The 15,047-nt window shown below is 44.9% G+C and overlaps 1 protein-coding gene across 3 annotated transcripts in view; it reads left to right on the forward strand.

The window, feature by feature from the left end:
* Positions 1-13,856, forward strand: part of LOC118317353 (formin-like protein 13) — a 32,780-nt gene extending 18,924 nt beyond the window's left edge. The window contains exons 12-18 of one of the 3 annotated variants that reach the window (XM_035645973.2): positions 233-385; positions 1,947-2,076; positions 2,219-2,251; positions 2,644-2,741; positions 3,863-3,946; positions 11,061-11,174; positions 13,782-13,856. In XM_035645973.2, coding sequence (XP_035501866.1) covers positions 233-385; positions 1,947-2,076; positions 2,219-2,251; positions 2,644-2,741; positions 3,863-3,946; positions 11,061-11,162 — 600 coding nt within the window. In that variant the 3' untranslated portion in view covers positions 11,163-11,174; positions 13,782-13,856. Of the gene's footprint in view, positions 1-232; positions 386-1,946; positions 2,077-2,218; positions 2,252-2,643; positions 2,742-3,862; positions 3,947-11,060; positions 11,989-13,781 lie in introns of those variants that run through there. The other 2 variants (XM_035645972.2, XM_035645974.2) reach the window with 2 other exon arrangements.
* The last annotated feature ends 1,191 nt before the right edge of the window (positions 13,857-15,047 follow it).

Genomic DNA, 15,047 nt, shown 5'->3' on the forward strand with positions numbered 1-15,047 from the left:
AAAAAATCAATCTGAAATTCAACAGGCAGCCGGTGTCGGGCGGCGAGCACCGGGGTGACGTGGTCACGCCTCCCACCGTCCCGGCGATCAGCCGGCGCGGCAGCATTTTCGGATTAGCCGAAAAAAGATGATGAATGCGAGAGCTCGTGTGTGCGGCTGGATTCACGGAACGAAATGACTTTTCTTCTGTGGCCCCTCTCTCTCTCTGTGTGTGTGTGTGTTTGTCCTCCAGCTGATCGACCAGAAGATCCGGATGTGCATGCAGCTGTGCAACTGCAGGTCGTTTGCGTCCGTGCTGGAGTACCTCCTCGCCATCGGCAATTACCTCAACGAGAACGCCGGCAAGGGAAAGGCCAAGGGATTCCGCCTCTCCTCCTTGACCAAAGTACGACTCCGCCTGACCCTTCGATTGAGCTGCCGCACCGGGGCTAATAAGACTCTGCTCATTGGCACACACAGCGGGGCTTCTGTGCGTCTTCTTCTTTTCAGTGTTCTGTCTCGCCGATCACTCCGCGTTCACTCAGCTCCGTTGAACATAATCGCGGTGACAGGCGTGCGATTGAACCGCGGCAGGGCCTCGCGGGGGGAGACGGAGCTTTGCCCGACGTGAGGCCACGAGTGGGCGGAAAGTCTTCGTCATTAACTGCGGCCAGACAGCGAACGTGGATTTCGGCGCTGAGCCGCAAAAAACCCTCGGGTGTGTTTGCTGGCTAATTAAAGGTGTAGCCCGACATTTTGGGAAATCAAATTCTCGCCGAGAGTTCGATGAGAACTTGGACACTCTTGAGGTGCGTTTCTTTTTCGCGCGGGTAGACGACGTACGAAGTCGACGCAAAGACGCAACTGGACGATAGTGGATACGCGCAATGCCAAAACATGTATTTGAAGTATTTCAACTCGGGGGCGACATACTCGCCACGCGACAGCCAATGAGCGTTGACATCCTCCCTCCGTCACCTGTCGTCGGACGCCCTTGCACTGTATCAGGAATGGAGGATCACTACTGTTGCTGGTTGAGCCTCCTGAGATCACGGACGACTGCGGAAATTAAGTGTGTTCCCCAAAACGGTTCCTTTGGAGTTCAGTCGTTTCCCCCCCCCCACCTCCGTTATCAGGGGTCTGCGAGAGTGTATTTCCCTCCTTCCTCTGAATTTCCTTTGAACCCACTCGTCTGCGTGCGAGATCCTCTGCTGGGAAGGTCTAAGGGGGCAGCGCTCCCGGCACAGGAGTAAGACGCCCCCTGCTCTCGGTTCAATGGAGCCGAGTGTTCCCGGGTCTAGTTGAGAAGTGTAAACTCTGGCCGCTCGAGGCGGACTCCCGTCGAGTGGAAGGCCGTCTGCTTCCGAGAGGAATGCGTCGAGGTCGTCTCGGATATATTTAAGGGAGAGCTCTTGTTTTTGCCTTCTTCTTTCACTTGTGAGCATCAATGCTCGGTGCGTGTCTCGTGTACGGAGCCCTCGGAGGTTCGCCCGCGCCTCAAATTGGTAAACAACCTAACCTAGAAAAAGACTATGAGTGGCCATCAGAGGATTAGAGAGGCCGCCCTCTCGCATTTCAATTATGTGGCGCCATCCGGTGCGGTATCGCTTGAATTTCAGAGTCATCATTACCATATTATACAAACATAACATGGCAAAAAGGAAATGAAAGCAATCGCAGCTGCGGCTGCCACAGTGACTGCTGGTGCTCCTCAGTCGCTTAATCTGAGCAACAATAAAAGATAGATAAATGAAAGAAACGTTACAGTTCAACGACTAGTAAAGGTGTCGACAGCATCTTTACATTGCCATCTTCTCCTTGACCTTCAGCGAGGAGGCTGCACAACATGCGTCGATTTCTCGGCACATGCGTCTTCTCTGCTTTATGCTGCGAGTCCTTGCAGGTTTTTAAAAGGCCGTGTCCTTCCTCGGTTTTGACTCTACGTTTTTTCTTTTCTCTGTCCGCAGCTTTCCCAGCTGCGCGGGAGAGACAGGAAGCTCACCTTGCTCCACGCCCTTGTGGAGCAGATCGCGTTGCAGGAACCGCACTTGGCCACTTTCACCCAAGACCTGGCGGAATTTGAAACGGTGCCCGGAGGTATTTGCTGATCGAGATTTGATCAAAGCTGGGGGAAAAATCTGCGTGGTTCTTTTCAACTGAGGTCTGTTAAGTGAAATGTGTATTTTCTGTGTGTGTGTGTGTGTGTGTGTGTGTGTGTGTGTCCCTCTGTGTTGGACAGCTTCCATCAAGGGCCTGACCGCAGAAGTGGATGGTGAGTAGATCACATTTTACTACCGTGTCCAAAGACTGTTGTTCCTAAATTTGCTGAGGTCGCCGTGAACCCGATCCTCCTTTTTGTGCCAACGCAGGCTATCGGTGAGGGAAGTGCGATGCCAACGTTTGACAGAGATTTTTCTGTAATTGAAGTTTCACTATACTTTTTACAAAAAAAACTCCACAATCTCATTGTCCAGGGGCCATACAGACTCAATCCAATATGTCGTCTGTACGGCGACTTGCAAACAGTCGCCACAAGCACCAACGCAACACTTCAGTGCATCGCACAGGAGACAGCATCTGATCTAAAACAGCTATTTGCTTCAGTGGTCAAATATGATGGATGGTGACCAATGTGTGTGTGTGTGTGTGTGTGTGTCGCTTCAGTCCTGAAGAACGAACTGCAGAAAGTCATTCAGTTCAGAAAAACCCCCAAGAAGAGGAATGCTGGAGCTCATCACCCAAACTTCTCCAAAGACCTGAAGGTGAGGACGCAGAACACTGGTTTATTATTTATTAATGCATCCATTTAGGGGTACACAGGGTCCTCTTGTAAACAAACGTGGTATTTCCTCACGTTCGGTGTGTCCAACCCAAACGGGTCGGGCTTTTACCACCAGCGACTGCCGATGGGTGGACGTCATGTAGTTTTACTCACACAAGCCAGGTGGTACATGCGGTACAGACACTAGAAAAGTTCTAGTCTTCAGTTAAAGTAAGTAATTACATCAAAATATACTTAAAGTATGAGCCCATTTCAGCATAATGCATTTTATGTCACTGGATTATAACTAGTGATACTCCTTTAAGCAGCTTAATCTATAATTAACACATCATAATTCATTAGTTTGATTGTGTTTTGTACTAATAATCAAAATCTACAAAGCAACTACTCACACTATTTATTACTATTGATAAATAAATGCAGTGGGGAAAAAGTAGTGGAGTGGAGTACAAGTATAAAATGGAAATACTCAAGTAAAGTACAAGTACCTTAAAATTGTACATGAGAAAATGTTATTTCGGTTGCCGTGCAGAGCAGTTAGAATAGAGTAACTGTAGCTATAAATCAGTAATTTCATGAGACAGATCCTCTTAACAGAATATCTATTTATTTTATAGTCATATTGATCTAAAACACTGTACGACTAGTGGTGAAAAGCTCCGAAATGTGAATGTAATGATTTGACTCGGTGTCTCATTGGGCCAGTTAGTTCACGTTTAATAGGGAAATACTTTCAAGAAGACCGATACCTCACCTCATCCAGCTGCGTCCAGTTTTTTATGCTAAGCTAATCTAATCAAATCCTGTCTGCCGATTCTTACGGCGTATAAACATGAGAGTGGTATCAAACTTATCAGCAAAGACCTGTACTTCCCCCCAAAATCATCATCCAAGTATTCCTCCGAATCGCACCCGGATTTTGCGTCACTAAATTCCTCTCGCTCTGATTGTTGGCGGCCGAATAGGACTGTTTGATAAAGAAAGGTACGCGACGACATTTCAACAGTGACTCTCACGATCAGACGAGCTGTGATGCGTTAACATGGGAACGGACGAACAAACTCAACAGCCGCTCCTTGTGCTTTTCTCTCGCATCCCCAGACAGCCATTGACAAGTACAAGACGGATCTCGCTGCGCTGACCAAGACGTGTGAGGAGATGAAGAAACTCTACTCTGTCATACTGGTAATCCCTGAGTTATTATTTCAATATCTCTTTTGTACAGACGGGGAGAGACGGATGGTCCCGCCCGTCTCCAGCACCGTCTGGATGGGCCCCCTTCAATTATTTGTCATCTTATCTCCCCGCCTTACACAAGGAGACTACTGTGCATTGATTCTTTTAGAGGAAGTCCACAAGGTTACCTCTTTTTGCGCCCGCTGCCCTTGAGGGTCTCGCGTGAGGATGCAATGCTTCGGTGTCGTCCGCTTCATTTGACAGCAGGCGTCGCTGATTTGCAGCTTTTTGAAAAACGCTACGTTGGACGATTTCCTTTCGGGATCAGTGGACAATCAGCCGTCGTGGCCAAGACGGTTGTGAGAGACGAGTCCGTCCTGACCTTGAATGTGTGATGTCACATCCATGAATGGTCCACGAAATATTAAAAATGAGGAGCAGGGAGAGCACCCTTGGTGGCTTCGTGCCGACAAGGACATATATATCAGGATTTTTAAAAAATCTTTATTTTCGGTCCATTGCGTTTGTGGAGAAGTAGTTCATATTTGAAGTTTTTTCATTTTTTCTTTTTTTTCATTTACTGATGTCTTATTTGATGTTGACCCGAATCTCTGAGGGCAAAACATGATCACAGCCTTTAATGAGTTTGTTCCAGGGAGAGTCCCTTTTTGCCCGTGAGCATTCGTCCGGACATCGGCCCAATCACAAAGAGAACTCCTCCGTCACACACACCATCAGATCCCCGCCGCGTCGCTCGACCAGCACACGGCGTGTAAAGGAGAAGATTTTCTCCGCTCGCTAACCTGGTTAGATTAGGTTTATAGAGCTCAGGCTTATATTTGACAACTTAACAGGTGCTATGTCTCTCTTTATAGTGTCCCCACCAAAAACGATCAATACAAAAGTGGTGCCCATTTTCCCACCTTGCCCGTATCTCTGTGGGCAATCCATCATCATAGAGAGTCGATTTACTCCTCCCCCCGTGTTTGAGCACTGAGATATGAGAGCATGAGCTGCAGGCCTGGTCAGGAATCGTGTTACACTATAGGCCCACAATTAGGTTCCTTACGCAACTTGAGCACAAGTAAGCGAATACATAGGCTGGTTACTGAACACAGTCAATGTAAGAGGGCCCTTTGACAGAGACTTCCCACCGGCGGTCCAATCACAAGCGATTGTCTGATAACGGGGCGGGGACACGGAGAGAAGACAACCAAGATGGCTGCCGCTGATGAACGAGCATTTGACTTAAAGTAGCCGATGTTCTTTTTACCTTCCTCCCGCGGCAAAACGGCAAAGCGCTGGTTCACAGACCGTGTGGAATCGTCGTCATCACAGGCGTCTCCTCTCTGCGATGGTCTGTTTGACACTACCGCGTCGCTCAACGGACGTCACGTGATTCACCGCTCTCACTGGTTGTAGGTCTGTCCGATTGGAATTTTGACGGCCCGCCGAAATGACAGCGACAAACTGAGAGAGACGTGAAAGAGGATTAAACCACGACCAAATGCAGGGTGGTAGTCTTCCCGCCTGAACTTACTAACTAGAGCTACATCTCATTGTTTGGTTCAGCTCGCACAGCATCGCTGCAGTCTGGTCGTGACAACTTAATTGCTGCCGTAAGCAGTAACGTTGGCAAATGAGCATCTCATTCGTGCAGGGACTCCGTGTCACTCGAGGACGAGGGGTTTTGGAGCAGCATCCTCACGGTGGATGAGCTTTCAATCAAGGGAGGGGACGTGGCAGAAGGGCAATAAGCGGTTAAAGCTAATGTATGTAGCTGCAAATAAAAACTACTTGAAATTTAAATGCTGCCACAATTTCACAGATCAACATAATATTTAAAAATAAAAACGTGTCTCAAATCCTGATGAGCAGATTCTCCTCCCCGGCTGTAGATTCCTATTTTCAGAAGATATTTGTGTATTGATCTTCTCATCTGTGTCTTGGCAAGAAAGCAAACATTTCCCTAAATGTCCAGCTAAACCTTTTAAGTGGACCCCCCCCCCCCCCCCCCCCCCCCCCCCCAAAGTTTAGATTCCAAATTCTCATTCTTAACATAAATCACCCCTTTAAGTATCGGGTATTAAAAAAGTGGTGTAGTGCCTGTGGCCTTTCAAAGTTTGACAATTTGACCTTTAACTGCGGAGTCGCCTTCAGGCCGGGAGTTGTATTTTTTAATCACCTGGGCAGCGGAGCCACAAATGCACCGTCATCCGTGCACGTTTAAATCCAAGTTGACCCAACAGAATCCTGAGATAGTTGATGTATAGCGCGGGCGATTGTTCTTACTCTCATTCATAATCAAGCTGGTAATGTTGCCTTTTGAATTGCAGCGTCCCCGTTCTCCGTCTTCTTCTTTAAATACAAGGTTTAGTCAAAGTCATCCAAAGACGGACGCAGCCCGTCGCCCCTCCCCCCCTTGATATGACTGCGTGGGGACGCTGCTCAAACATCGTGTGCGTGAAACCTCCTGAATATACAATCAATCCCTGCAGGAGCGCGCGGGGAAAATGATTGCCACTGACTCGGCGCCGGTGTTTTTGCGAGAGAGCAGGAGGTTTGGGAAAAGTCCTCACATTTTGTCACGTCTTGTCAAAGGGGGTGAATTCATAATGACGCCTTTGAATAGCCAACATGCAAATTTAACAAAACATAAAAGAGGCTCACGAAATTTCCGAGGGGTTGAGTTTGGGAGAGGTCTGTTTTTCTTCTTTTTTTTGGAGTCGTTACTCTCGAGGCTTGATTTTTTAAAAACCACCCAGAGCACTAAATGGAAGGAGACATTTTACGTAACTATGCTCTAATTTCTCATAAGTCTGACTTGTTTTGCAATGTCTCGTCATAACTTCACCACTAAAAGCTTTACAGCCACGTCATATTACCAGTTTATGTTCATAACATTCATATCTTTGATAAGATGCAAAAAAAACCCAACAGATTTCATTTCTACAGATTTCAAATTTGACTTTGATTAAGTAAACAGTTCAAACCTGCGGATTGAAGGTGATGCGAGATTCTTCTGTTGTGAGTTTCTAGTCTTGCAACTCTATTGGATGTGTAACATAACTTTTTAAACCTCCCCTGTTTAGCATGAATCAACGTTTAATAAGTGGATGGTAACAAGCAACACCGAAGCTGTTATGATAATAAAGCTGTTTATTAGGTTTTGTAGTTTGTTAAATGGAATTACAGTTAATAAATAACATTTGTCTAAAAAGATTTATAATGTAGCACTTCACAAGTAAAAATAACAACATAAAATCACATAAGAATATCAAAGAAAATAAAAACTAAGTTTGACAGAAATATAATCATGACCAACCATAAAAATAATGTAAACTAGAATTAGGTTAAAATCTTGAAATGCAGTATGATAAGAGTTCATTTTAAGCTTTGATTTAAAGGAAACCACTGACTCAGCCTGCCATATTTCCTGGGGCAGGGTGTTCCAGAGCCTCTGGGCTTGTTTTTTAAAAGTTTTGCTTCCCCTTAGTCTTCAGCCGAGGATCTGGAACAATTAAAAGGCCAGAGGCTCTCAAGGTGGGAGCAGGGCTTGGGGATAAAAAAAACCAATCTGTAATATACTGAGGCGTGGGACCATTTAATGGCTTGTAAGTAATTAAAAGAACCTTAAAATCAATTTCTAATGGAATGGAAGCCGGTGTAAAGAGGCTGAAACTGTCAGTTGAGTTCTGTACCGTCTGAAGTCGGTCTTCAGATGTAAAGAGGCTGTTGCAGTAATCAGTAAACACTTTCCACATTATATTGTGTTTCAAACACAGACTGTATGTAAAAATGGACATAGTCACCGGATCAGGAATGTGAAGCCAATGCGGAAGTGCCGGAAGCCTGTATTCTCTGGAGTCACCAGCAGAGGGCGACTCCGCTGGTGGCAAAGCGACTCAGTGGACGAGCTCTCAGTCGGGCAACTCCCCCTACTCCCGCGTCTGGCTCTTCAAAAATATACAAGATGGCACTGGTCGAAATGCTAAACTCGCGGCTTCAACACGGCAGCTAGCAAAAACCAATGGGTGACGTTGCTGGGTTTGCCACTTGGTTTTAAACCATCGAGTAAATGCTTACGCTAAACGGTGCTTATGCTCAAATGTTGTCGACAGTACTGTTCATACTGTATAATTGACAATAGACAATTTACATTTCTTAAATACCCTCTACTGACACTGGTGCTTTCAGCGTACCGACTATTCCCCGTCTGATGCCAGCTTCAAGATAAAGTGGCTCAGACTAATAACAAACCTTTTTTCTCTCCTCCCTTTCCATTTTGTACTTTAGCTCTGCCCGGCTATGATACACAGGCAACCAGCAATCTCATTATCCTCCTCATATTCACTCGTTAGAGTGGGAACACTTTGATATCGGTAACAAGCTTTGTTGCCTTTATTATTATTATTTTTGCGGCGCTAGATTCTGTTTGTTTTTTTCTTTCTCCTTTTCTTCCGGCACAGCATGTGGATGTAAAAAAATGTACGCAAGCGTTCTGATGTCTGATGCAGAGAGTTTGATAAAAAAGTAGAGATATGATAATAATCAACCGACATCTCCCCCTGAACGCGTTACACCGGTGTAAACCTGTCACCGATGTCAGCAAAACAAACACGCTCACCCTCAGATATCACAGCCAATATACTGTAGGCGTCACTGTAATTATGTATAGACTGATTCAGTGAATATGTATGCATTAATTAATCACTACGTACATTATTAATAATTAACTGTGTTTACTTTTTTGGAACTGTAAGACACTAAATGTGTAAGAGTAGTAAATGTGTTTGGGGCAAATGTAGTTCCCGCCGCCGAGGAGGTTATGTTTTCACCCCTGTCCATTTGTTTGTTTGTGGGTTTGTGTACTTGTTTGTCAGCAAGAAACTACTAAATAGATTTTCCCGAAAGTTGGTGGAAATATATATACATATATATCAAAAGGGACTGATCCAGGAAAGTTTTAATGGCTTCCTTTAACATTGTGAGTTTAAAAATATATATATATATATATATAAAAATATATATATATATTCCCAGATTTCCCAGGACATAATTCATGGATCTTGATGAAAAGCACCAGGCATATTTAGGGGACTGATATCTATGAGTAGGAGAGATTTGGTGCAGCTGGATTGAAGTGAGGGAGACTGTTGGATCTTGGCGCAGGTTTGAGCTCCACTGAGACTCGTTCCAGTTTTTTTTTATTCGTCCACGCTCTTTGATAAAACGATTCTCGGTTGCACATGCCATGGAGGAGACTGTATGAAGTGAACGGTTATACCGTCTGATTTGGAGGAAGAGTCTCCGCCGTTTGAGGGAGCTCTCGATTAATTTGAGCAACAGGCGAGGATCCTGCCGGGAGAACTAATCCCCCTTAATAAACATCCATAAACATTAAATCAATATTACTCAACATACAGAGCGTCGCCGGCCTGGTGGGAGGAAGCTGCAGCAGCAAACTGACCTCACGTGAGCGCGTGAGCAGAGTAACAGTGCGAAGAATCACGTTACAGTGGCAATGTACAGTAGCAAAGGCATGAATATTATTGTGACTAAGTCGGCCGACAGCTGTGAAGGAGCCAGTGATTGTGGATTATGAATGAATCGGCTCGGACTGATCTCGCACTGTGCTTCATTAGATCGGCCCCCGTGCTAAAAAAAATGACAATGTGTGCAAATTCCAGACTTGACTGCAGAAGCTCAAACTGGATGTTAATTTAGATTTGTCAGACTACATTTCTGTCGGGCTTTAATTAGCTTCCCTGGACCTTTGAAAAATTGTTTGAACTCCACTTACTGACTGCAGAAATTGTTTCTGCCAGAGAAAGAAAAAAAACCCACACACACACATAATCCAAACCAACGAAAACAAACTTTGAAATTTTGGGGAAAATTGGCATGTTCACTTTCTTGCCGAGATTCAAAAATACAATACAACCTTATTAATGCTGAGGGCAAATTGGTTTAGGGGGGGAGCACAAACAGCACAACAACAACGACTCGCTAAAAGTGTGATTGGATTAAAACTTTTACAAATAATATAAGTCATAATCAATATAAAAGTGAACTACGCCTGGCAGTTCATTTTTCTGTAACGTGTCAAGCTGTGGATGGAGTTTATGGATGGAGTTCATAACATGGTGGGAATAATGAGAATATTGGTACTGCTCTCGTGTTTGCGTGGTAAATACAGTATGACGCTTGAGCCGGGAGTTAGCTTAGCACAAAGACTGGAAACAAAGGGAAACAGCTAGCCTGTAAAGTTTTCAAATCTGACCAGCAAATCTAAATCTCACCGGGGAATCGTTTACATCGCGCCTGTTTATTCTCAACGCTAACTGGCATTTCACGCGACAATGCGCCACGCGAACATTTTCGCTCAAATTCAAATATTTCCAACTGCAGCAAATCAAGCCAACCTCTTCTCGACTTTGCACCGACCTTGCACGCAATTCCATCGCCAGAAAATAACGTGCGTCGCATTTCCGGTGTGTACGCAGCATTACGCCTCTGCCAAGGGCCACACAATCCCACGCGGGACTGACGGGCATCGAGCTCTTGTAGCAGGAGCATAAAAGGAAAGTGAGCCGTACGTTATTCCCTTCATAAAAAAATTACACTCTGTAATAACAGTATCGACAGAATAATGGAATAAAGTTTGAGACGGCATCTTTGAGAAATGTGTGAAACCTAATGAAGGAAGAAAGGCTGCACAGTCGACTGCATGCGAGAAGCTAATTAGTGCATTTAGCCGCTGTGACCTTTCCTGATAAAGTCTGACTTGAGAATCCCCCCCCCCCCCCCCCCGTGACCCTGAACCTCCCTGGGGTTAAGTGTTACCTCCGCAGCACACGTCGGCCGAGTGGAGTCGGGGAATAGGCCGCACGCTGGGGCAGAACACAAAGTTATTATATCAACGGCCCGTAGTTCTGCGGAATATGCACCGGTGGGCGTGAATACAGTTGTATCCTCGTAAGCTCAAAGGTGGCGGAAGGTGTGATTGCTGTCTGACTAAAGACTGTCAGATTTATTTATTTCATTTTTTTGACATTTTTTTTATTTCCAATCCTGTTTTTTTTTTTCTCTCTCTCTCTCTCTCTCTCTCTCTCTTGTCCAGGTTAAATTTGGAGAGCCGGCGGATCAGGACTCTCAGGAGCTGCTCGGGTTGATCTGTCAATTCGTGCACGACTTCAAGAGGGCACATGCTGAAATGATATGAGCTATGCTGTATGTAAGTGCTCACGAGTGACCACTGAGGCTGCAGTCATTTATTAAACAGACCCAAAGTTCAAAAAGAACAAGAACACTATCTGATATCAAAAATGATAATGGAGTAAAAAAAAATGGTTTTTTGGATGTATATATTTTGGGGCTTTCTGTATTGAAGAAGTCTTCTGTGACGCTCATGGATCTGGATTATATTACATATATGCATTAATTTAGCCGAAGCTTTTGTCCAAAAGCGACTCGCAATAAAGTTCATTCCACCATGAAGATATTACAGGAAAACGAGCAGGAATCAAATGCTGTGATTATGAAACTGCTCAGTGTCGTGTTCCACCACGTCAGAGGTTCGTTTGGTTCGGGTTGACTTCCCTTTCGCCGCGAGACCAATCAGCGATGCCGGTTCCGGTTTGTTCGAGGCACACGGCTGCTCTGCTGGCAGAGGAACAAGGCGCATAACAACGTTGGAGGCCAAATGAGGCTGGTGCACATTGGGCGTGGGATTATTCTGAATACGTAATCGGGCTTCGGTCAGGGACGTTTTGCTCGCCCAGCGCGGCGGGAGGAGCTCCGAGGCCGCGGATTTCAGCGCTGGTTGGAACCGACTGATGTCGGTTCACTGTTGACTCCGTGCGTCTCCGTCTGACATTTTCGCCGTCTCGACGGCAAGACCACCATTCGTCGTCGTAATCGCGGAGCATGGTGTTGTGATGAAGCAGAGGCCTCGCTGAGCAGGAGAAGCTGCACATGTTCACGTTAAGAAAGAAAAAGACAAAAAAAACCTCTAATTTTAAATAAAACTTTGCATTTGCAGAAACTGATTCATTTGCAGGAAATTCCTTCATGAAATATTGTGTTTTCATCGCCAGAATTTTATATTATAATTATAATTTCATTCCAATTTTTCATCAGGGATTTTTTCTATTGACATGTCTTTTTACTGCTTTTAAAATAAAATAAAAGAGTTAGCTGACTTAACTTCAAATTTTAACAGGTTTCCATTTTCTCCTGGTTTACAATTATTTAATTGATGTCCCCCTCGTCACTGTTCCTCAAACGGAATCTGTTTCACGAGGGTTTCGTCCAATCGGTGCACGGTCACAGGTGTAGGTGTGCACACAGTGCACGAGCTCTCAGTCAGACCCACTCCCAATCCTGCGCCGGTTCTCCACCAAAAAGCAAGATGACGCTGGTCAACAGCAGTCGGGTGACTTCATGGTGGGTTGCCACTTGTAATGGACTCTATCATCTCACTGCTTTTTACTTTTGATTCTTCAAGTCATTGTGTAGTCGGTATAAAAGAAGGTAACACATCAGATTTTCTGTCTGCACCTTTACTAGTTTTTCTTCAACGCTAAAGGATATTTAATTAACAATTATTATCCTTATTGCATTGTTACAGCTCAGACTCCCCCCCCCCCCCCCCCCAAACCCGTTAAGCTTTTATAATACAAAATTAATATCCACACAGCATCAGCGAGTTTCTGGTCTTTGAGCAAGCCACTTATCACTCGTGCGCTCCAGTGGAGAAAGTTCATTAGCCAGCAGCTGGAGCAGGAAGCGGCAGGTTGGAAGGTGTTGGGGTTCATCGTTATTATTATTCCCACTGTGAAGAACAAACGTGGCGGCAGAAAATAAAAAAAACCCTGTAATTTCACATGCAACTGCCTCCGAGGGTCGGAAGTCTGCGAACGATCTCCAATGTCGCGTCTACTCTACACGTTGACTGTGTGGGGAAATCCTCTGTTTGTCTTTTTTCTGCCTTTTTGTTCGTCTCTTCTAAATTCCTAAATCTTCATTTCTAATCATCTGCACAGGCCTTTTTTTTTCCACAGCAGATACTCAGAAAAAGCACGGGGGGGGGGGGGGGGGGTGATGATTCCAGCAATGGTGCGACCTTATTATTTGTCATTTACAGTTGTACATTACGACGAATAAGCAGTTCTGACCAGTGAAAGGGCAAGAAACAGGCTCCCTGATGGGCACAGACCGGAGCGAACGTCAAGCAGATTTGGTTCGATAATTTCCTCTCTGCTTTGTTTTTGTTCCGCTGCGAATTGGGCCGATCACAGCCTGTTACCTTTTTTAAGTCTGTGAGTTGAGTGCGGGCGATATCGATCGGGGAGACTCAAGCAAAACTCCGAAAATCTCTCCCCTCAGACGAAACGTCGCATCATCTCTGTGAAGGAAATGCCTCGGTCAGCGATCGCTTTCTCTCTGGTCGGCTTATTGTATTTTCTTTAAAATAAAAAGGTTGGCACGTTTATGTTCAATTAGCGTAAAGGAAGTACACAATGGCAGCGTTGAAAATGAGCGGGCCTGTTTGAAGATTACCAAATCCGCTCATTATGTGCGACAGGGCTGTTGGACACGGTCAGTGTGCTGTATGCAGAGTACAGACACTGCTTTTGACTACTAATTAAATTCCTCAGAGATTTGTTCTTTTTATCAAGACCCAGCGGTGGGGCTTAACTTCTTCTTCTCTCCTTTTTATTTGTCCTTTGCAGATGATAAAACGATCCAAGGCCCCCTATGCACTGCATTTCTGGGGGCTATTATGATATTTGGAGATGTATAAAATTGTTAAAATAGTAATGTTTTTCTTAAATCACAGACATCAAGACAATACTCCAGGAGGATTGCAGTACACAAGTAAATAAAGGGATTTTTGTAAAGAATTTTTTTGCTTTGACTGGATTTCATGATTCAATGTGATTATTGTCAAACAGGTTATTCGAGTACAATCGTGTGAAAAACTTGTGCAGGGAAGTTCCATTAAAAAGTGGAAAATAGAAAAAGACAGAACCATGAAAAGATGAAATATAAAGCAATAGAATGAAATGCATACTCACGTAATAAATATACCATAATGGAATAAGAATGCAAAGGTTCGAAGACATAATTATAAATATGGAATAAGAGCGACATTTGAATTCTACAATATTCATCTTATTGGACTTGGTGTGAGTCTGTATGTGTGCGAGTCTGAATTGAAATGAGAAACGATTCATACAGTTTGCTGAATGATCATTCAAGTCGTTGAATTGCTGACCCGCAGCTCCACCTGTCGCCGTGACACACGAGCGCTTGAGGTAACGTTTCGCCAACAGTCGAGATGAAAAGATCGATCCCACTCTTAACTGCTTGCTGAATATGGAAGTGGTTGTGTTGTTGTTCCCGTAAAGATCCGTCGACCTGGCAAAATGTTTGCGTCTTTTTCAACTTTTGCCCAATTCGTGACTCGCGGATTTGCACCCTTGACCTTACAGAGGCCTGCGTAGCTCGCGGCCGGCCGGTAGCCTCGAGCTACGCAGGCCGTCCGCGAGCCGCGAGCTCCGCTCGTGTTTTCTTTTCATTCTCCGTGGGCTGGCAGACACCCCAGATAACCAAATATGCGCGGAGGCAGGCTGAAAAGGTGCCCGGAGCATAACATGGGCCCTTTAAATTTCCACGGGAAGCGTCTCTTGGCACGTGACAAGCCGTCACCTCTCGGCTCTGAAATACCCATCGCCATGGAAACATACTGACACGCACAACATTCACCATTTGTCAGGAGCCGGGCGATGACACAAATCCCACAAAATGGCAGCTCATCGGGTTGTGGAGGTGAAACGCTCAGATTGTCTCCTGCTCACAGATGGATTGATGCCCGGAAAACAAACACAGTGTCCGACTGACATGTGAAGTCACATTTGTGAAGCTGCATTCAAGGATCTAAAACAACTTTGAATGTGTTTTAAAAATCCTGTTTAACTGTGGAAAATTTTATTAGCACTGATTTTTATTATTTTATAAATAATTAAAAATGGAAGTGATTTCACATAACACCCATCACCTGAAGTCGAGCGATGACGAGCTGCACTCCGTGTTCTGCTTTTCA

The sequence above is a fragment of the Scophthalmus maximus genome, chromosome 3 (genome assembly GCF_022379125.1).
Source record: "Scophthalmus maximus strain ysfricsl-2021 chromosome 3, ASM2237912v1, whole genome shotgun sequence".
Lineage (NCBI taxonomy): Eukaryota > Metazoa > Chordata > Actinopteri > Pleuronectiformes > Scophthalmidae > Scophthalmus > Scophthalmus maximus.